Source organism: Procambarus clarkii, chromosome 47 (genome assembly GCF_040958095.1).
Source record: "Procambarus clarkii isolate CNS0578487 chromosome 47, FALCON_Pclarkii_2.0, whole genome shotgun sequence".
Classification (NCBI taxonomy): domain Eukaryota; kingdom Metazoa; phylum Arthropoda; class Malacostraca; order Decapoda; family Cambaridae; genus Procambarus; species Procambarus clarkii.
In genome coordinates, this window is record NC_091196.1 from 13089330 (window position 1) to 13111887 (window position 22558).

Sequence of the window (22558 nt, forward strand, 5' to 3'; positions counted from 1 at the left end):
TACATACAAAAGAATGGGGGTGGTAGGAGAAGATAATATTAGTGTTCAGTGAGAAACCACAAGGTCTCCTCTGAATACTTTTTATTTTCTTCTCCGAGGCTATGGGTCCCCACATTGGCACCAGAGGTGGTACCCTCACAAACTTTTTACTATATTATATATATATACATATATATATATACATATATATATATATACATATATATATATATATATATATATATATATATATATATATATATATATATATATATATATATATATATATATATATATATATATTTTTTGGTAGCAGTCTTTCCTGTAGACATATATTATTAAATATGACCAAAAAAGTAAGATTAATAATTCTAACACGAATTTTCTCAATCTTTCGTACATTACGCTTCACTGTTGGAGGTAAATCAAAAATCACTTCTCCAAAATTCATTTTTATTTCTAGTCTGACGCGACACGGGCGCGTTTCGTAAAACTTATTACATTTTCAAAGACTTCACAAATACACAACTGATTAGAACTTACGTCTCTCTGATATTATATCTACATTTGAGTGAGGTGGGAAGGGTGATGTGGCATCAACACAAGACAGAACAGGGGGGGATATTAATAGGGTATTAAAAGTATCAACACAAGACAGAACAGAAACAATGGGTATTGAATAGAAGTGTTTGTAGAAAGCCTATTGGTCCATATTTCTTGATGCTTCTATATTGGAGCGGAGTCTTGAGGTGGGTAGAATATAGTTGTGCAATAATTGGCTGTTGATTGCTGGTGTTGACTTCTTGATGTGTAGTGCCTCGCAAACGTCAAGCCGCCTGCTATAGCAGGCGGCTTGACGTTTGCGAGGCACTACACATCAAGAAGTCAACACCAGCAATCAACAGCCAATTATTGCACAACTATATTCTACCCACCTCAAGACTCCGCTCCAATATAGAAGCATCAAGAAATATGGACCAATAGGCTTTCTACAAACACTTCTATTCAATACCCATTGTTTCTGTTCTGTCTTGTGTTGATACTTTTAATACCCTATTAATATCCCCCCCTGTTCTGTCTTGTGTTAATGCCACATCACCCTTCCAACCTCACTCAAATGTAGATATAATATCAGAGAGACGTAAGTTCTAATCAGTTGTGTATTTGTGAAGTCTTTGAAAATGTAATAAGTTTTACGAAACGCGCCCGTGTCGCGTCAGACTAGAAATAAAAATGAATTTTGGAGAAGTGATTTTTGATTTACCTCCAACAGTGAAGCGTAATGTACGAAAGATTGAGAAAATTCGTGTTAGAATTATTAATCTTACTTTTTCGGTCATATTTAATAATATATATATATATATATATATATATATATATATATATATATATATATATATATATATATATATATATATATATATATTGTGTGTGTATGTGAATAAATATAAATAAATAAATACAAAAATATGTTGAGATTATTGCATGAAAACGTTTTTGTGGACAAAGTAAATGAATTAATATATTTACACTTGAAATTTATATCATTCCTTTAATCTATAATTATACTGGATCCACAATAGAAATTTACTTCAAACTATTATTATTATTATTTTTTCTAAAAAAATCTAACCTTTGAAAAAGTCATCATGAACTTCCATAGCGATCTGCTTGATGTTCCTGAGGACGTGTGGAGAGTTAAGGAGCATATCCTGCAGGAAGTCCACCTCCGACAGCTCCACGTCTAGCTTCACGTAGTCGATCACCTGACCCGCGAGTCCCAGCTGGTTCACCAAGTTCTCGAAGCGATCTACCTGAGGAAAGTTAAGAGATGGTGAATCATTCAGGAGTCTTTCTGAATGATTTCGTGGCAATAGTCGACGATATTTCGTGGTAGCAAATATGTTAGTATGTAGTGGTGGGAGGAGGATGGCAGGGTGAGGCATGCCGCCACAGCGACCAAGCTGAGGATGGCAGGGTGAGACACGGCGCCACAGCGACCAAGCTGAGGATAGCAGGGTGAGACACGGCGCCACAGCGACCAAGCTGAGGATGGCAGGGTGAGACACGGCGCTACAGCGACCAAGCTGAGGATGGCAGGGTGAGACACGGTGCCACAGCGACCAAGCCGAGGATGGCAGGGTGAGACATGCCGCCACAGCGACCAAGCTGAGGATGGCAGGGTGAGACACGGCGCCACAGCGACCAAACTGAGGGTGGCAGGGTGAGACACGGCGCCACAGCGACCAAGTCACGACTCAACAACCATCACAAACACAGACCAACTTCTATATCTTCCACAACATAATTTATTTGTGTTATTTTCCCATTAACAACATTTATCATATAATTTTATCACAGTAAAATCCTTTTTTTTTTGTTCAAAATGTTATATGTTTATTGTTTCTTTTGCCAAATGTCATAATTTTGTAAGAAAGTTTGCAAGAAAAATCGCTAAATACCTTTCAAAGCGGTAGTAACTTATTCTGAAATAGTTCTTTAACAAAATAAATATTCTGATGTTTGTAACCTCAAAATTATAAAAAATTTTGTAATAAATTTTCCATTAGAGTAAGTTAATATATTTAAATTTATATTAAAAACGCATCCTGTTTAGATAGTACGTTTTGTAACTAAGTGGATCTTCGTACATATATTGACATTATAGACAATTACATAGTATAATTTAGTACTATTCACTTTTTTGAGTCCGAAAAAATGAAGTTAAAAAAGTTAATTATTCCTAGGGCCTAGTATAGCACATATATGTACCAATATTAGGCCTCAGATGGCGTGTATCAGACCTAAGATGGTTAGGGGTTGGTTAGGATTGTTGTTGTTATAGATTCAGCTACTCGGAACAAGTTCCAAGTAGCACGGGCTATGGTGAGCCCGTAACTTACCTGGCACAGGAGCGGAGCAAGTAGCACGTGCTATGGTGAGCCCGTAGTGAACTTACCTAGCACAGGAGCGGTGGCCATTGATTAGGATTTATCAGCAACATAAATCTAAAACCTTCTCCGGTTTGTTCAAATCCAATAGTACCAAATTCTACTTTCTATTTGCTCATTACGTCACTATATATGTAACGATGGTCCCATCGTTACTGTAAGTACTATCTAAACACAAGGATGGGTTGTTTTAAAAAAAGTGAAAAATGCCTTATCTTCTTTATTGCACATTTTCGACTTCTTAATAAGGCAACTCACCCTTCTCATGGCCCAGCTGTTATCCATACCAATCTTCTTTGTACCCTTGTAGTTAGCGATGCCCACGGCCTGGAAGCGAACGTTGGCGGACCGTTGGTGATCCTCCTTACCCATGGTGGGGTCGAATGCGTACACCTGTCAACCCAAAGATGGTGTTTAAAACAGTTAGCCCAAAAATGGGAGGTTAACATGTTAACCTAAAAATGGAAGCTTAACCTATCGACCAAATAAATTTAAATTTATTTATATGCAACTATATTAACTCAAGAATTTAAACTAATATCCGAGGCATGTATGTTCACCTGCCCATCCAACGAGCTTAAATATACATATTGCTCACCCCCATCATGGTATATTTAAAAACGGTGTAAGCATGTCATACTAATGGTTTAGTTAACAGTTTTTTACACTTGTCAGCCAAGTATGTCAGGGTTAACAAAGGATGAAGCCAATATATCGTACTCCCTTATCCTATGGCGCGACACATTCTTGTATAATTTTGTCAAGGCTATACACCGAACGCTTATGTATTTTGGTATATAAAAATGTGTGTAAGAACCCCAACTCTCAGCGCTATGGGGGGCTGAAAGATGATATGGCATTTCATCTAGAAAATTCCAGCCCATCCTCCTATTTTGTATAGTAATTATTTGGTCAATCGTTCAAAAATAGAATGTTGAATCCCCAAAAGTTCACGTTTTATAGCATGAATTAGCTCAAATGCATACTAAAAAAGTGGAAAAGTAATTCAAGAGCCTAACCTGTCCAAGGCCTAATATACATTATCTTAGGCCCGATATAGTACATATATGTGATATTCTATACCTAGGCATGTTCAAGCATTTTTGAATTCCATATTCAAAATTTAGTAGTACAATTCGTGTACGTCTTAGCTTTAACAGTGTTCTCGTAGGAAAGTGATGACTCCATGATGTGAGGCGAGAATCTGATCGTTGGGGGGCGGTGGAGTTAGGGCGCCATGCTGCACCCAATCAGACACGAGATAACGTATGACGTAAATTTGGTAGCCAATAGCAAGGCGTCAAATTTTGAATGCTCTCCAGGAGGGAGGCAGAAGACGCCAGACGCGTCACTGACCTACAGGACGACAGCAGGCGAGGACAGGGAAGACGACCATCCTACAAGTGAGTTACCTGACGTAGGCAACAAAAAACTATAGGTAACAAAGCCTGGGAGTACTTCAGACGGACTGGAGGGGGTGTTCGTTCATTTAGGGCACCGGTTCCTATTGAGAGGAGCAAGTAGAGGTGAATGATACGATCAGGCCTACCCGCCAAAACTGCTAACTTTTAAGGTAGAGCTGGAAAAGATAAAGGAAAATGGGAGGGGGGGGGACCTTCGACAACCCGCCGGCTTCCTGTCCTCAACGAGGCCACTAGTGTTAGTGGCTCTCAGGTAAATAAACTCATGCCTGTTGCTTATAAATTTAACAAATTGACCACAGGATCTCAAAAATAATCGTACGCCTACACATATTTGGAATTAAATCACGCCTACACATATTTGATTAGTTAGTTATAAATCTCAAAACACTTGTTAATAATAAATCGGTCTAAAGTTAACTAGTGTATCATGCCGAAAGATCAGATAGTAAAGTGTAATGTCCCTACTTGCAAATAGTGTATTAAATTTAAAGGTATATAAGTATTTAATATGGAAACGTCAAACTCTACACCTTAAAGAATGAAGGAAAACAAAAGTTATTCCTTTTTATCATTTTACTAAATTTATATAAAAATTACCTTTTCTAATAAATTATTTTATAAAAAAGGCTGGATTCCAGACGCTTGAGGCTAGCCTTATTGAACTTTGCAGGGTGACTGTTGTGTGTTAACAGACTGCCATATGTGGGTTGGAGTCTCTCCGTTGTGACCCCTTATTATGAGGTCTGGAGCTAAGGTACATAGAGTTTCATAATATAATATTCAGTATTCAGATATTGACATGCAAAATGCATGTTGTAATGGCAGATATGCATTTTGGGGGCTCCCAATGCCTAAATGACAAAACCTTTTGAGGTCGACCCAGGCACCACCGGGTACCCCATCCAGTGCTTCACAATATCCATTGTAACAATCGCTCACCTATACCTTACTGACCTCATGTCGGGAATCAGACACACATGTTAACATAGTAACCATCATAGTTGTAGTTAATTTTCTATAGTTAGCCATTACCAAAACTTTAAAGAGAATGGGTTCATGATGTCGTCATAACAACAAACATATTTAGACATCACATATTCTTTAAACAGTCTAGTGTTTAAACTTAATAAAAAAGTGTTCACTAGGACTGGGTATAATCAGCAGATATACTATAAAACTGAAGCTTGCCTCCCTAAGACAATAGGAACCAAGAAATTTTGGAACGAAAGACGCCTGAGGGAGGGATGCGGCCAGTCTTTGTGTACAAAAACAAGACTCAAGAATGCTTCTTGTAGAGAATCGCGACAAGCACACCTCGTCATAGACTCCAAATTATGAGTCAACCAACCGAGAATTGCCACAACAACCTTACATTAAAAACAGGAAGTGCTAATTATATCTGTACAGTATACAAGTGATATTAGAGCTCTTCTTCATTGTGTAGTATTTGCTGATATGGAAAGCTTTGAGTGGTTTTTAGTTAGTTTAGTTAGCTTTGAGTGGCTTTGGGTAATAAGGCGGACCCCCCCCCCCCCTATGCTAGGGTAAGCCTGACCTTCTCTTTTCACAATCCCCATTTATTACATGTCACACCTGTATTATATATGTTAATGGAGCTATTGTTATAGCCCATTCTTTTACAGGTAAACTTGTGATCTGGAGATGTTAATTGAGCTGACTACTTGCATGAACTGTGATGATTACATGCATGATCTGGCTGCCCCTACAGACGCCATTACATGGCCCAGCACTTAAGACCACATGTGGCCCATCTAACACAGACGTTGGAACAGCTCACACTGCCCAATCAGGCCACATCAACCTCCCAGATGAGAACCCATAACTTTTTACTAACCCCGTGGTTTACAATACAGTATAATGTAGTATTAACCTTACACTGTAGTCTAATCCACCATATGTGGTATAATTTAATTGAAATTAATAGTAAATGTTTATGGCTTATTTATCTCCACCAATGTGGGATAAGCTGTGCACATTCACCACAAAACCCCAACAGTGTGTTAAAGTAAAACCTGGCAGGCTGAATTTACATACCGGCCACTATATGAAGTAACAAAAAAATATAAAATAAATAAAAAAATACAAAATAAATTGTGGGAACCGACCTGTGAGATTTATATTTATTTAATTTATATGAATTTATATTTACGTTAATTTATATACTTCGATAGCAATTTGTATAATAATGAGTGGACTGTATTTCTGCAATAATCTCATAATCTCACAAATCGATCCTCTACACATTAGGGGGGGGGGTTTATAAATTAATATATATGCAGCCAATCAAACTACAGAATTAACTACATACATTGAAGAGGTTCCTTATCTTATAGTACAGCAGGCTAGTCCACCAGGTATAACTAGGGTGTAGACACCAAATTATCCTCTTTGAGGCAGCTTCCATCACCCAGTAACTGGTGCACAAAATCTTGCATCCTCGTCTTGACCTGTCAAAAGTGCGCTAGCTGTGAAGCCAGATACCTATATATGACAAGTATATCAGAGAAAACAGTACATGGAACATGAAGACCTGGCTTAATTACCTTTAGTTTGAGGCTTCCACGTAATCTAACCGGGTCACCCTATATCCTGACATTAATGGCCATAAATGAATGATAAACGGGTTTCGGATAGACACTTAACTTGAATTTGTAGACAGCGTGTTGACAAATGGTACACCTTTGGTTTCCATAACACTACGTCCAAGTAAATTTAACAGGAGCCGAATTTGCTCCCGTGTGAGCCTCTAGTCTCAATAAACAACAATGGCTGTTTAACACTCCATACTATTGACGTTACTGGCCGACATTGTCCAGAATGATAGGAGCCGAATTTGCTCCACACGTCTCGGAGGTGACACAACAATGGCTGCCCTCCTTCCTACCTCACGCCTGGCCTACTTTGTCCAGATTTCAGAAAGTGATAGAAGGGTCACATTTACTCTACTTTAATATTGATAATTAAGTTAATTTATATAAGATGTTTTTATGATGGTAAAGTCCAAAGACTAATGTATTTAAGAATAATTCCCACCATAATAGGTGGTGAATTATAATAGTGTGTGGTGATGATATCCCGTTTTCTTTAGACGGTAATTCCACTACAAGTTACGTTTTCTATGGGTAACTTGTTTATACAACACAGCTCTTATCTGTCTGTATGATATTATTATTAAATGGTGTCGGATTTTCTGACATAAATATTCACTAATTAAAAAGCACATACTGCCTGCTAGGATTACTCCACACCTCATCCCATCTTAACCACATTACTCTTAACACCTTCAAGCAGAACTGCAGAAACAGATATGACGAGAACCGCCACACAAGCCTTTGCTCAAGACGTCTCACTCGAGAAGAACTCCACCAGCAGTAGATGCTGGGCATAAACAATTTAAGGTGCATATATAGGGTAGCAGTACAGTGCTGTGTGTACCTAAGTTCGCTAATGTAAACTCAGGTACACACCTGTTGGGAAAAGTTACTCAACTTGGCAATAGCATGAACTAGCAACTTTGGTAAACCCTGTCTGGGTCAACCGTGCTCTTAGCAGTAGACGAAAGGTAATAAGTTTGTAGCACTAGTACGTAGATGTCTGGTATGTACTAGCGACTTAACGTATTCTGTTAGATACATTTGTACCTCCGCCTAGCGGTAGACACGGATCTGACTTGGAACCACTGGCTAAGCAAGCAAGCAAGCAAGCAAGCAAGCAAGTAAACAAAGAAAAGATTATTTCAGAGGGATGATGATGTGTTAAATGAAAGTAGGTTAAAGAACAGTTTGTGAAAAAAATTATTTTTTTTTATTTGAAGGATCAAAGGCTTAACTTTGAGTGGTCTGTTTGGAAAAAACGTGCTTTTTGGTACTGGGCATCACCTTCACCGTGCACACAGTGGTGCGTGATACACACATAACGGTACACTTGTCATTGTCATATCCATTCTCAATTATACAAAAAAAAAGTTGTTAGGTCCACATGTCCAGGTGGAGGCATTTTTTGTGTATTTGGATTGTGGAGATGGGTCGTGTATTGTGTTAAAAAGATTGTGTGTGTTTCAGAGTCTTTGAGTATATCATTGAGAAGTATTGTGGTGTTCATGGTGTATAGTTACTTTGTTTATTTGTTTTTCTGCTGCAGTTTTTCCAGTATGTATTAAGTGATTGTAAATTTTATTTGATAAAGGCTTTTACTGATAGAGAAGTCTTTTAAGTGTGTTGAAGATCTATGATGAGTGGGAGTATGAGAGGTTTGTGTAAGTGATTCTTCGTGCATGTTTATTGAGTATCTTAGTCTACATAGTTGATTTGTGTGCCATATGTTTTGGGGTAACTTGTGTTAGTTTTATCAAGTTTTCGTCAAATTTTACTTATAGTAAACTGGATGCCGGTGAGACGCGTAAATCGATGTAGGAGATCTTAATAGTTTTTGTGGAATATTCTCTGCGTATTAGTGGCTATAAGCATAGTTCTTGTCCATCGATGAATATTAAAATCTTCTTGTATGTATGTACTTTTGCTTAAACAAAAAATATTTTATTATTAGTTATACGAAGTTTGTCATTTTTTTTTACTTTGGATACACCAGTTTATTTCAATTTTGTGATTCTGTCGATTTCGTCTTGTGCTTTGTGACTAGTTATCTATTGCAAGCTGATGTAATAAAACCCATTTCCTAATGTGGGATGGGGTGGAAGTGTCGGGGCAGGAGTTCAGCTGGATGGTGAGGTCGGGTGAAGTTGCCTCATGCTGGTTTGTAACAAAGTACCGCCTCTAGTCCATCATGCCTAACCTTACAGCGAGGGGTAGAAATAGCCTAAGCTACTCTATCCCTTTGAGATGTATTTTTGTTCTTGTCTCAATAAACACACTTGAACCTTACAGATAACCTTGTGGGCTTGTGTATCAATAGTTGGATACATTACTCATCATCGTCTCTCACTTTGCAGCCATATTTGGCAAAATCATCCTCAAAGGACCATTCGTTGTTGACACCGAAGGAGAAGACGATACAGTTGCCGGGCTTAATGTTGAACCTCTTGTCCAGACACACAAACTTGGCTCCGTCACCGGGAGCGGGCGGCTTGCCTCCAAACTGTACCTGTGACGCAAATGACGCAAAAGTATAACAATTAAAGCTGGACAAGTCCCCAGAACTAGACGAAGTGTTTTCAGGGTCCTCAAAGAACGTAAATAGCTTAGGTGCCCATGTCTTGAATTCATTAATAAATCACAGGAGTCGAGTAAAGTACCGGAGTTGTGGAGGGTTGCAAATGTTGTGCGGAATTTTAAGAAATGAGATAGATCACTTGCGTTGAACTACAAGCCAATTAGATTAACATAATTGTAGGAATATTACTACGCAAAAGCCATTTGTTTATATTTTGAAAAAGTTAGATTGATAAAGATTCGAGCGTGGTTTCACTTATATAGGGTTGCCCATGTTTAATAAATTTGCTCATTCTTTTCTGGTATATTTCAGCTGATGGTGGGAAGGCTTTCAGCATTTAATATCTTGATTTCATCAAAACCTTTGATAATGTCTCAAGGAAAAAATTCGTTAGAAAGTTAAAGCCACAAGGTATTAACTTTTGAAGGGGTGTTCTACAAGGGCATGATTTTCAAAATGACGTCAAATCTGATTTAATATTTATATGTAAATCCTGTAAATTTAGACAGGATTGACCAGAACCTTTTGAAATTTGCAGACAATGCAAAAAATAGGGAGGGAAATAAAATCAGAAGATTGAAAATCCCTACATGGCGATCTAGATAGGCTTATAAAATTTACGAAATATTATCAGATAATGTTTAGTGCTGAAAAATATAGGGCTTTGAGCCTAGGAAATAAGTTACTGGATATAAGTAGGACAATATCGAAATTGCTAAATCTGCATGCGAGAAAGATCTGAGAATCATGATTAGTAACGCTCATGAGGTAAAAAGTCAATGCATTCAATGTTGGGTTTGGAGGGTTGCTTGGCTTCGTACGTTTTAGCACTTTGTTTAGGTTTAACAAAGGTTTGGTGCTATAGGTTTAGCACTTTGTATTTTGTACGTTGTGGCAAATCAAGACAACAGGCTGTACTAACAGTAACCGACATAGTCATGTAAACGCCTCAAAACGCAACAGATTATATGTGCTGCATATGTGTAGTAATATGCACATTACTACACTAAACCACTGAAATATTATAAATAATATTACCACTAAAATATGAAGTTACTGAACAGGTAAAAGAGTTTACTTGTTATGAGTGCGTTTTACATGGCTGTAAACTTTCCACAACTGCTACCACTCTTGCATGTAACTACATCACCACAGATGTAAATTGCTAATGTAGGACGTTTTTATAGCACAAGTGGTTTATTAGACTATTGATATGTACATAAAAACTTTTTTTGCACAGTTTAATGTACTCGGGCAGCTTCACAAAATAATTACTTGCTTAGATTACTGAAATTTGGGGTTTGGGTTCTGTGTCCATTATGTTTCTGTAACATTTTCCACTACCGTCGACGGGGTGTGTATAAGGTACACAATAAATTAAAATCAAATACAAGAGACTTACCATGTTAGTACAATTACTCTCTGTGTGGTGGAGATAGGCTCTATACTGCTCGATGGTTTCCAACCCCACAACACGACACTGGTTGGCAGACTTCGTGACCGTTATCATTGACTCTGTTGATATCAATATCTTTACTGCATCATTCAAATAAACACACCATCAAAATTTTACTAGATTAATAAGCACTCGCAATATAAAAAGATGACATGGCCAGGTGAACACATTTGGTAAACAATATATTAGCTTATTTAACGCTTGAAACATCTCTTAATGAATTATCCCCCAACGTAAAAATGCTGAAGAAATCTTTGGATAGTTTAGAAACATTGATCAAAAGATTCATCATGTTCATCCATGAACTTGGTTAACTGAAAATTTACAATTTCCCCTGCATGTGATGCTCAGAAGCCTACTCTAGCTAACTTTTCAAGTCTTCTGTAAATTATATTGAGACTGCTCTCATAGATTATATATACACTAGAAGGGGTGCCCAAATCGGTCTGTTTCTTACCCCCCTTACCTTCCCTTCCCCCTTCCTCTTCCATTTCCCGCCTCCATTCCCCTTCTCCCTCTGTCACTCGTCCCCTTCTCTTCCCTTTTCGTCTCCCTCCACCACAGACATAGACATATCAATATATAGATATAGAGGAGAAATACTATGGAGCTGAACGAAGATCGAACCAGTGTCCTGGGTAATCGCGACGTACGTCTTAACCCATGAAATGCGAAACTGGAGGCACCAAGTTTCGTACGGCCTCCAGGTTCTTAGCGGATCCGTGTGGATCCCAGGTTGTGTAACTGTTATTACTAGTGTGCTCTTGAATTGTGACGCTTGAGTTGTACAAAAGTAACGTGTGCCAAGGAGAAGAACCCTGGTAGCAGTCACGACCCACTTAGTTATGCTTGCGGGGTTTGAGCTATGGCTTTTGGGGCCCGCCTCTCAACTGTCAATCAACTGGTGTACAGATTCCTGAGCCTACTGGGATCTATCGTATCTACATTTGAAACTGTGTATGGAATCAGCCTCCACCACATCACTGCCTAATGCATTCCATCTGTTAACTACTCGACACTGAAAAAGTTCTTCCTAACGTCCCTGTGGCTCATTTGGGTATTAGGTTTCCACCTGTGTCCCCTTGTTCGCGTCCCACCCGTGTTAAACAGTTTATCTTAATCTACCCTGAAAATTTTATAGGTAGTGATCATGTCATCCCTAACTCTTCTGTCTTCCAGTGTCGTGAGGCTCAGTTCCAGCAATCTTTCCTCGTAGCTCATACCTCTCAGCACGGGGACTAGCCTGGTGGCATACCTCTGACCTTTTCTAACTTGTTTTGAGTTGGACTAGATGTGGAATCTAGGTTGGAGCCGCAAATTCCAGTATTGATCTGACATATGAGGTATACAAGGTTCTGAATGATTCCTTGCACAAGTTTCCGAAGGCAGTTCTTATGTTTGCCAGCCTTGCATACGCCACTTTTGATGTGGGCTTCAGGGGACAGGCCTGGTGTGGTATCAACCCCCAGATCTTTCTCTCTTCCTGACACCTGAAGAATTTCCTCTCCCAGCTGGTACCTTGTTTGTCCTCCTGCTCCCTACGCCTATCTTCATCACTTTGCACTTGCTCGAGTTAAACTTTAGTAGCCATTTGTTGGACCATTCCTTCAGTCTCTCCAGGTCAGCCTGTAGCTTCTTGCATTCCTCCTGTCTTAATCCATAGCATATTTTTAGCATCATCAGCAAACATTGAGAGGAATGAGTCTATACCTTCTGGAAGATCATTCACGTATATCTGAAACACGATAGGGCCGAGTACAGAACCCTGTGTGACTTGCTGGTGACATCACGCCAGTCAGTGGCAGCATGACGACGCCAATAAAATTATCGCTGAACTGGGAAAGATGGTGGTTTGTTGTGTGTATTGCAGGGATTGTAATATGCAGATAAGTCCCGTCTTTCCATAATTACTGGTCACTACTCTTATTAATCTCTTGTTGATTTATAATTGCCACTGTAAGCATACGTCGCTGTGATTATGTATAGTGAGAGTAAGCTTGGAGAGGTTCTTCGATGTATTGTAGGTGTGAGGAACATGTTAAACTGTACTTCCATCAGAAGTTTTGGGCCTGCCTTAGCCTTTCGTCTGTATGCTGGTATTCCTGTCCCGGGAGGTACTGAGCATTAACTTAAATGTCAATAAGCAGTGCCAGGGAAAGTTTTGTCATGGGAACAATAATGTGAGAAATAAACAGTAAGTACATTTAGTGCCAAGTATGGCATGGGACCCTCATATCACTAGACATTAAATTCGGGGGCAAATACCCTGGAAGCTGGGCCGTGATTCACCTTACCAGGGGCCACTTACGAACCTGTACATCTTTCCTCAATCTTTGGCGGCTTTGTTTACAATTATTAAACAGTTAATGAGCTCCGAAGCACCAGGAGGCTGTTTATAACAACAACAACAGTTGATTGGCAAGTTTTCATGCTTGTAAACTGTTTAATAAATGTAACCAAAGCCGTCAAAGATTGGGGAAAGATGTACACGTTCGTAAGTGCTTGCGTAAGTGCTTTCGTGAATCTGGCCCCTGGAGGGCCTGCTGTATTATATGTTTTGCACAGAACAGTGGGACGTTTTACGGGCTCACCATAGCCCGTGCTACATGGACACTTCGTTCTGAGTAGCTAAATCTAAAACAACAACAACAGTGGGACGTTCACTACATTAAACTACCACCACATTATATGAATTAACTGATACGATCCTCAACCAGCTCTATAGGATTCATCCTAGATATATCCTGGTATTGTGATCACAGTGTGTATTGATATTTCTCATAACGAATAATAGGAAAACTTACCGCTACTCGCAGACTTCGGGTTTGCAAAGGGGTGGAAGTTGCTGAAAGAAATGGCAAAATGTCAATGATTTACAATGATTGCTGTCATCCATCATTGTATTGTGCATAATGAGGATATAATACATATAATGAACGTTCATGGTCAATATAATCAGCTTCACGGCGGCGGTCGTGATCAACATGACCTACAAAGAACGTCGCTTTTCGCTCGTATGCGTTACATAAGGCCAAAAATTGTCGTACTGGAAAATGAAAGCGGCTCGCCAAAGTGACGTCCTGTCCCGTTTTCTGTTTTGGGTCCTCTGGTAGGTTAGGAGAGGACACTTTACATTGACCGTTCTCTTGGCGCTAGGAAACCTCAGGAGGACGGGCTGCACCCACAGCCGTGCGGTGGTACTTTATTACTATTATTGCTTATACAGAAGCAGGTATAATGGGTTGTAAAACTACATTTTTTCCCCCTCTCAAAAATTGGCTGAAGAGTGTGCACGTTTATATAATCATTATATAATATAGCCTCTCCAAAATCTGTATTCCATTGACTTCAGTGTAGGTATAAACTAACTCTCTTATATAATAACAAGTTACACAATACCACCTATTCAATTAAGAGCTCACGGGATAAGAGGAATTGTTTTATGCCTAAAATTCATAATCTTACGAATTATTGGTTTTATAATAGCTTAGAAATGTTTAGTAAAGAAAAATAAATATTGTCAATAAAAACTAGATTGGATAAGGTTACTATCCAGGAGGGCTAGAAGGATGGTACTATCCAGGAGGGCTAGAAGGATGGTACTATCCAGGAGGGCTAGAAGGATGGTACTATCCAGGAGGGCCAGGAGGACGGTACTATCCAGGAGGGCCAGGAGGACGGTACTATACAGGAGGGCCAGGAGGACGGTACTATCCAGGAGGGCCAGGAGGACGGTACTATCCAGGAGGGCCAGGAGGACGGTACTATCCAGGAGGGCCAGGAGGACGGTGTTACGAATCTTACTAGGATTCTAACATTACTCTTGATGCTTATATTACTTTATTGTCTTGTTCTATAATTAGTATAGTATCCAGTTGGATGATATTAGATTATTGTATGTTATATATTGTAGCATGCTGTAGTGTGCCTGAGTTGCATTATATTGTATGAGGCTTTTGTGCAAGTATTTTCATGTTGGTTTCTCCGTGTGGGGGGTTGACCATATTTGGATGTGGCCAGTGTGGGAATTTGATGTCAAGCGAGTGTTTATAGTTCAACCTTGATTAATTCTTATTATTGTTTGCCAGTAAATTATATTGAGCAATGTAACAGTATTTAATACTCTTAAGATTAATAATGATTTGAATATTAGTACTACATTTTGTTAGTAGAATTTCCACAATAGTTTATGTGGATGTTTAGTTGATATTGTGGTAGGATGCCTGGCCTGGGAACCGACGCTTGGCCAGAGGCATGGCAGAGTTGATCGGGAGGAGTCATGTATTTTAAGTTAAGTCCGTGGTTATTGTTATTTTAGCTAATACTCTGTTAATTCTCTGGTTAGATGATTGTACATTTATTCCATTAAGTAGTTCATGTGCTGGTGATATTGCTCATTGCTCAATAAGGAGTTTGTATTATATTATTGCATGCTAAAGAATATTTCTGGCTATTACCTGTACCATTTAATTGTTATGTTTGTCATCCTTAGCGTAGATATATTGTTTCCCCAAGTTATGCAGTGGTTTATTCCTTTACCCCTAGACACCTGTTGGCAAGGCCGATTTAATATAATTAATCACTGCTGGGAAAGAACCGTACTAAGTCTCAAGGGTTGTAACAGACGGTACTATCCAGGAGATAGTATCGTCTTGTTTTTGTTTATGCCAGGAGATAGTTTTTGATATCGGGATACGTCGCGCAGGGACTCGGTTCCTGGGCAGGTGGCCGGACGTGGGTCTTCCTTCTTAGGATGTCATCTTCTTCATCGTCTTGCTTCTTGTAGATATGGCGGTGCATTAGAAGGTGCAGGAGAGCCCTGGAGTAAGAAGTCCTCAGGGCTGTAGGTGTTGTCCCATTGGGGTGGAGATGGTGGTGCTCCCACTGTGATCTCTTGTTCCGATGAGTCTTCGGTATCCGGTGAGGTGGCTGTTGAAGGTTTAGGTGTATGTGGTACAGAGGGAGTGGGTCTCTGTGGCTGTGGAGCAGAGGTTGCACGGACGGTGGTAATACTTCCAGCGGGCGCACACATAAAGTGTTTACGTCCGCAATTTCATTGGGTTAAACGTTGATAGCAGGTATTGCAGAGGGAGAACCTGGCTGCTGGACTGGGGGTCACGTCCACATGTGCTACAGGGACGGTGAGTGGTGCGGGAATTCATGGACATCCAGTCAGAAGTGTTACTATCCATGTATATGTCCTAAACAGAAAGTGACTTATGGCCTAGACTGTACTTACCTAAACAAGCACATGCTTCTGTTCTCAGTCTACAGGGAAAAGTGCTTTCAAACCATTTTAAACGACCAAGGTTTCTAATCTGTCGTTGTCAACGAGAGCACAACAGACAACGTCCATTGAAGTGAGTTGTCTGGGAAGAGTAATAGCTATGCTGATAACTTTACTCGACCACTTACGACAATTCATCTTTGAAACTATGCGTGGAATGCGTTAGGGCACAACTAGTTTGTCCCCAGGAATTAAGATAATTAGAACTAACCAGAGGCTACTGCTACTGCCACACAACAGTTGACGAGGCCTGATTGGTTTTCCTTGTAAGGGCAATAAGGCGAGGATCCGTGTTTTTTTTTTATAACCTGAACTGAACATACGACGCCCGTATCAAGCCTTATTCCAGGTCAAGAATACTTCCTGTTATAGTGTATTTGGTTGATATTCTGGGACACAAATACACCTATAACTTAAATTGTTCAAGCCTAACCGAACATTTAACCTCCTACAGGTATTGTTTCTTGATACTTGTCGTGCACCTGTGTGTACTCACCTAGTTGTGCTTGCGGGGGATAAGCTTTGGCTCTTTGGTCCCGCCTCTCAACTGTCTATCAATTGGTGTACAGATTCTGGAGCCTATTGGGCTCTATCAAATCTACATGTGAAAGTGTGAATGGAATCTGCCTCCACCACATCACTGCTTAATGCATTCCACATGTGTCCACATTACTGCCAGCATGTGTGTCGCGCACCCGTGTGTGTGCGTGCGTCGCCCACCTGTGTGTGTGTGTGTGTGCGTGTGCTTCGCGCTCCTGTGTGTGTGCGTGCGTCGCGCACCTGTATGTGTATACAGTGCAGTATATTATTGTATTACAGATTCAGTAGATTCAGAAGATTACCAGCGTCAGAAGAGTTATTTTTACTTTCCTAAGCGGGTAGAAGGGTGGAGCCCTCATCCACTGAAGACCTCGGTCATGTTCAATTTAAGTTCAAGTACGTTTATTGAAACAATAAAATGCATCTCAAACAGATAGAGGGTATTTCTTAGGCTATTTCTACCCCCCCCCCCACTCGGTCATGTCTCCTTGTTTTTGCGTCTTTAAGGAATGTAGGCTGGATACCAGGGGGGTCAGTCTGTGTAATTTCTCAGGGGGGGGGGGGATAATTGTGTACTACGCAATACGATGACTAGAACTGGATGGACAAATCCACAAGGGCCGTGACGAGGATTCGAACCTGCGTCCGGGAGCATCCGGACGCATCATAGAACTGGATGGCATAGTCTAAGTGCACCTCATCAAGGCCACATATATTTGGAGGACGATGTTTTTGCATTTATGGCAGACTTATCTGGTCATAAATCCAAATATTGTGTTGGCTGTGTTACACTGCTGCCTAGGTCTGTCATTGTTAATCATGATCCGGTCTCCTTTCGTAATGCTATTTTCTAGTATATGTATCATTTATTTGGTAGACGATGCAACTGTCATTTGCTAAGTTTAGGACTATCAACATTGAACTTCATCTGCCACTTTCTGCTCAATTCTGCAATGTGATGAGGTCTTTCCGGAGCTCCACAGAGTTCGCATTCAAATATATTATTTGTCCTGCACAGGATGAGTGCACAAAATGAGAAAAAGGAAGTGTAACGCCCAGAGAAAGTACACCCATGACTCGCCCTGGGAACCTCCTGGGAACCTCCTAGTAAGGTCAGCCTGTGACCTCAGATTCAGCTAGAGTTAATTGAAATATTTTCTGGCTCCTCCCTAGTCAGCTTGTTCCTGTTTATGAATAATCCTGATTGTCTTGGCAAACAACTTAATGGTACATCTTGAGTGGTTTTTTCACACACCATGGGAAGCTGATGCCTTGATGTGCTGTCAAACTATATAGGTGTGAAAAACACTTTCCTGTGTAGGCTGAACTAGCTGGGAACAGGACTTCACTAGACTTTCCCACAACAGTGCAAACGCCTTCCCCCTGATTCGGGGCATGACATAATATTTTATATATATATACCCCTGTATGATAGGAGAGAGAGTGCTGAAGGGCTGGAGGACAAGAGGCAGTGTGGGCCACAAGTCATCAAGCGGGGCTCAGGAGATACTCTCCCAGGTTGTGGATCAGGACATAGAAGGTAATGTGGGTGATCTTTGATACTGTCCATGTAAGATTTCTAAATATTTGCCAGTAGGGACTTATAGTTGGTGAATAGCATATTTTGTTCTCAATAATCTCGTGTTAAACTCTCCATCTGTGTCCTTTGGAACATTTCAATGTCCCTCCAATGGAACCTTTCAAACTCCTCAATGTTTAGTTTTGTTAACAACCAGCCCGTAATTAATGACAGTTAAAAAAAAGAGAACTGCAAGTCAAGCGATGTTTCTTGCCTCATTGCTTGATATAGCTAATGGACAGGCAAGATGGTGGCAGCGTAATTAATTTGTTCCCTGTGTAGCTTTTCCTTAGAAGTGTACCATTGGTCCCCGGTGTAGCCATCAGTGGTGTACCATAAGTCAGTTCATATTACGTCAAATATAAATAACCAGTGTTCAAGAACTAATATCCTTAAGACTTTACCTTTTATCAATTTTTACAAAGTGTTACCAAGTGCAACCAGTAGAAAGTGTTACTCAGTGTATATTAGCATTAATCAGTATCGTCTAGGATACAATCTAATCTAGTGTACGATAGTGTAGTGTTACAGATGGAAGGTGCTCCAATAGATAAAGGTGTCCCTAAAACAGAAAATTGAGGAAGTCCTCGGAGTAGCTGGATGTTATCAGTGTCGCCCAAAAGGGGGGGGGGCAGTATTAGAGCTAATCATATTCTTAATCTTTATGAATGATTTACACAAAGACAGTCCTTCCTCCCATTGTTGCTGATGACCCAATAATTGTGCTAAACCTGTCCTCTTAAAAAGAACGTCGCTTTTGACCGTTTGCACGTATGGCCGAATATGGACGTAATTTGAAAATTAAAATAAATTTGGGATTTTTTTTTTCCAACAACAGTAAGTTAAGGGTCCTCTGATAGGTTAGGTGGACAGGAAATTCTCATAAAGTTTCAAAACGGTATGAAAAAAGTTAATGGAAAGTTTCCTCTTCTAAGCTTGCCGAGTAAGCCGAACGACTCAAACAGAAACCGGAACAGTACGTCACTTTTGTGAGTCGATTTCATTTCAAATTACGTCGAAATTTGGCCATAGCAGCGCATACGAGCGAAAAGTGACGTTATTTTTAAGAGTTCGGGTTGTGTGAAGAGGGTAAATCAAATGGAAGACTACAAGAAATTAAAGGATAACTTGGACAAAATGAAAGAATGAATTAACAAGTGGCTATCAGAGTTTAGCTCAAGCAAGTGCAAGGTAATGAAACACCGGACGCAAGACACCATACAACTCACCTCAGGAGCACCAGTGCCACGACACAGGTAGCAGCAACAAATACAAATCGATGCGAGTTTATTTTCTTCTGCAACATGTTTGATCTGAATAAAAGAAAATCGTAAAAAAAAATACACAAGCTAGGAAAAGTTAGTAAGAATGTAAGATGTTATGAATCTACATTACTTTCCTAAACAATATTCTATCTAAATGATGGAACAAGTTTTAAAGTAACATTTCTCTACTGTGGCATGGTTAAGTGATGTGAAAACAATTAAAATGTGCAATAAACACGTGTGATCTTTGTGAACATGTGAACTTGGTGAACATTCAGCGCTGGGAGCAGAAATATTTAAATATAATAATGATAACTTTCAAATAAGTTCATGATGGGAGCCGATTGTTGAAGAGTGCAGGGGGGGGGGGGGGATCGTGTAGTTTGTTGCGTCCTCACTAATACTAACAATACTAAGTGAGGATAGAAAACGGGATAGCACATACGAAGGCTCACTCCCTATGCTCAGGTGGCTGGAAACGCGCTCAGGAAGCAGCGTCGTGACATGGGAACAAATGAGAAATTTGACTGAAGATGTAATTTTTTTTTTCTACCACAGACGTGGCCACACATTTACAATGCTAAGCAGCATATATACATTTTCTTCTGTCCTCCATGGACAGGGTTAGAGAAGTGTTAAACATACAGTTCAAGGGTTTATTGAACACTCAACCACAGAAGGTGATTCGGTGCTTTTAAAATGCTAAGCTAACCTACATACGTAAATACATAGATACACAGGTTTACGTATGCCCTACATAAAGTGTTAGATGTGTCTTTTACATAGTGTCATTAATGTACATTCACAAAGGTGAAATGTAATTCTGATCAGCTTCCATATATACTTTATACCCCATACATATACATACACACACACACATATACATACATATATACACACACACATATACATACATATATACACACACATGCATTCACATACATTTGTCTCATTTACTCTGACAGGGTGAGGTAGCTGATAAAGAAACTAGTGTGCAATTAAGCACTTAATCACTGAAGGTGATGAAGGTGCTTTTACAAGCTCAGGTTATATAGTTACATCATATATATACATTGTATGATTGATATATTACATGGTCAATCTTGAATACAAGTCCAATATATCATCAAGTGTTCCAGTACTCATATAGTAACTACAGAGTTCAGCATACCTTAGCCCAGGAAGGCGAAAGTCAGTCAGTATGAGACATTCTACAATATAATGTTCAAGAGAGTGCATGTTTTCTCTTTCACAAAGTTGACACATTGTGTACTCGACATTTGGGTTTTGAGAAAGCTGCCAGATACGTCTATATCCCAGGCGTATTCTGGCCACTATAACATCACATTGCCGGGTTCTTGTTCTATTAGTCCCATATGTGAATGTCTCCTCACGATATCTATCATAATATTTAATGCTACAACTTTCAGGTCTTTGAGAATTTGTTAGGTCGGTGAGATTTTCATTAGATATTTGTTTAAGTATTCTCTTTGTCACTGCTAATGAAACACCCATATCAATTTCTACCACTGGTTTTCTGCAGGCTGACTTAGCAAGCATATCAACAGTGTCATGCCTTGAGATGCCAACATGTGATGGTATCCATAGGAATTTAATCTCAAATCTGTTTTCTTTGGCAGCTAAAACATTCATTCGAATATCACTGACTATTTTCTGGGTGTCACTACTATGTGCGTTCAATGCCAGGAGTGCACTCTGCGAGTCACAGTATATAAGTCCACTGCCTTTGTCTTTTAAAAATTCAGTGGCAAGGTATATGCCTGCAAGTTCGGTTTGAGTTGTACTTGCCCAGTCATTGACGCGCTTCATTGCTGTATGTACGAGAGAAGATTGTTCAAATATGTTACATGCACATCCGGTACATCGTCCACCTTCTTCTACAGAGCCGTCGGTATAGCACTGATAAACATCGTTACCCATACTCTGAGTACTTTCAGTGATGCTTTTCAGTGTTAACTGTTTTAATAATGTAGTGTGCACACTATCTTTCTTGGGCGCATTTACAAAATCAACTGATAGATCCCAGTTATCCCATGGAGTAATTGGCTGATTAATCATTAGTCGAGTTGGGTACATATTTAATATTTTGATGGAGTTGGCTACCTTGTAGAACCAATATACATAATCAGATTTCGTTCTTCTTCTATAGACTTCAGGCGAGTGCAGCATATTAGAAAGTTTAGCTTGAAACTTCATGTGTTGTCTAGATCTACTCAATGCCTTCAGGCCGAATAATAACTGTGCTAATAGACAAAATTCTCTCACTTATGGTAGGTAATTTTAACTCTGCTCTCATGTTAACTATTCTCGTGGACTTTGGAACCCCATGGATGAGACGCATAGCTTCATTTTGCAAGGTTTCAAGAGATTTCAGCTCTTTGTCAGTATACAGTGTGAGATGTAGAGCATTGTAGTTAATCACAGAGCGTATAAATGGTACATAAAACATTCTAGCAAGTTTCACGTTAAGTCCATGATTGACACCAACAAGGACCCGCAAGGGCTTTAATCTCTCCCAAAGTCTCCTCTTGAGAGAAGAAAGGTACCCAGGGTCGTTAATGGGGACACCAAGGTATCTGTAAGACTCGCAGTTCTCAAGTGCTCGCCCATCTATATGATAATTGGCTGGTGGAATACCACATGGAATGAGGGCACGAGTTTTCTGTACAGAGATAAGGAGGCTACATTCCTCAGCTCTAGTAGCAAAAGCGTCGAGCAGAACTTGCATTCTAGGCTCGGTGGCAGCCTGTAAACATATATCATCAGCATAACAAACGACAGTGTCTTCATTATTAGTTGGAAGATCTTTAATAAGTTTATGCATCAGAACGTTGAACAACAAGGGGCTGAGGACCCCTCCTTGTGG

General features: G+C 39.7%; 1 protein-coding gene across 1 annotated transcript in view; it reads right to left on the reverse strand.

Moving 5' to 3' along the window:
• Nucleotides 1-22558, reverse strand: part of LOC123750562 (uncharacterized) — a 31546-nt gene that overhangs the window by 7040 nt on the left and 1948 nt on the right. The window contains exons 2-7 of the mRNA XM_069301974.1: nucleotides 19636-19719; nucleotides 13805-13845; nucleotides 10947-11059; nucleotides 9317-9475; nucleotides 3189-3323; nucleotides 1613-1793 (exon numbers count right to left, since the gene is read on the reverse strand). Coding sequence (XP_069158075.1) covers nucleotides 1613-1793; nucleotides 3189-3323; nucleotides 9317-9475; nucleotides 10947-11059; nucleotides 13805-13845; nucleotides 19636-19712 — 706 coding nt within the window. The 5' untranslated portion in view covers nucleotides 19713-19719. The remainder of the gene's footprint in view (nucleotides 1-1612; nucleotides 1794-3188; nucleotides 3324-9316; nucleotides 9476-10946; nucleotides 11060-13804; nucleotides 13846-19635; nucleotides 19720-22558) is intronic.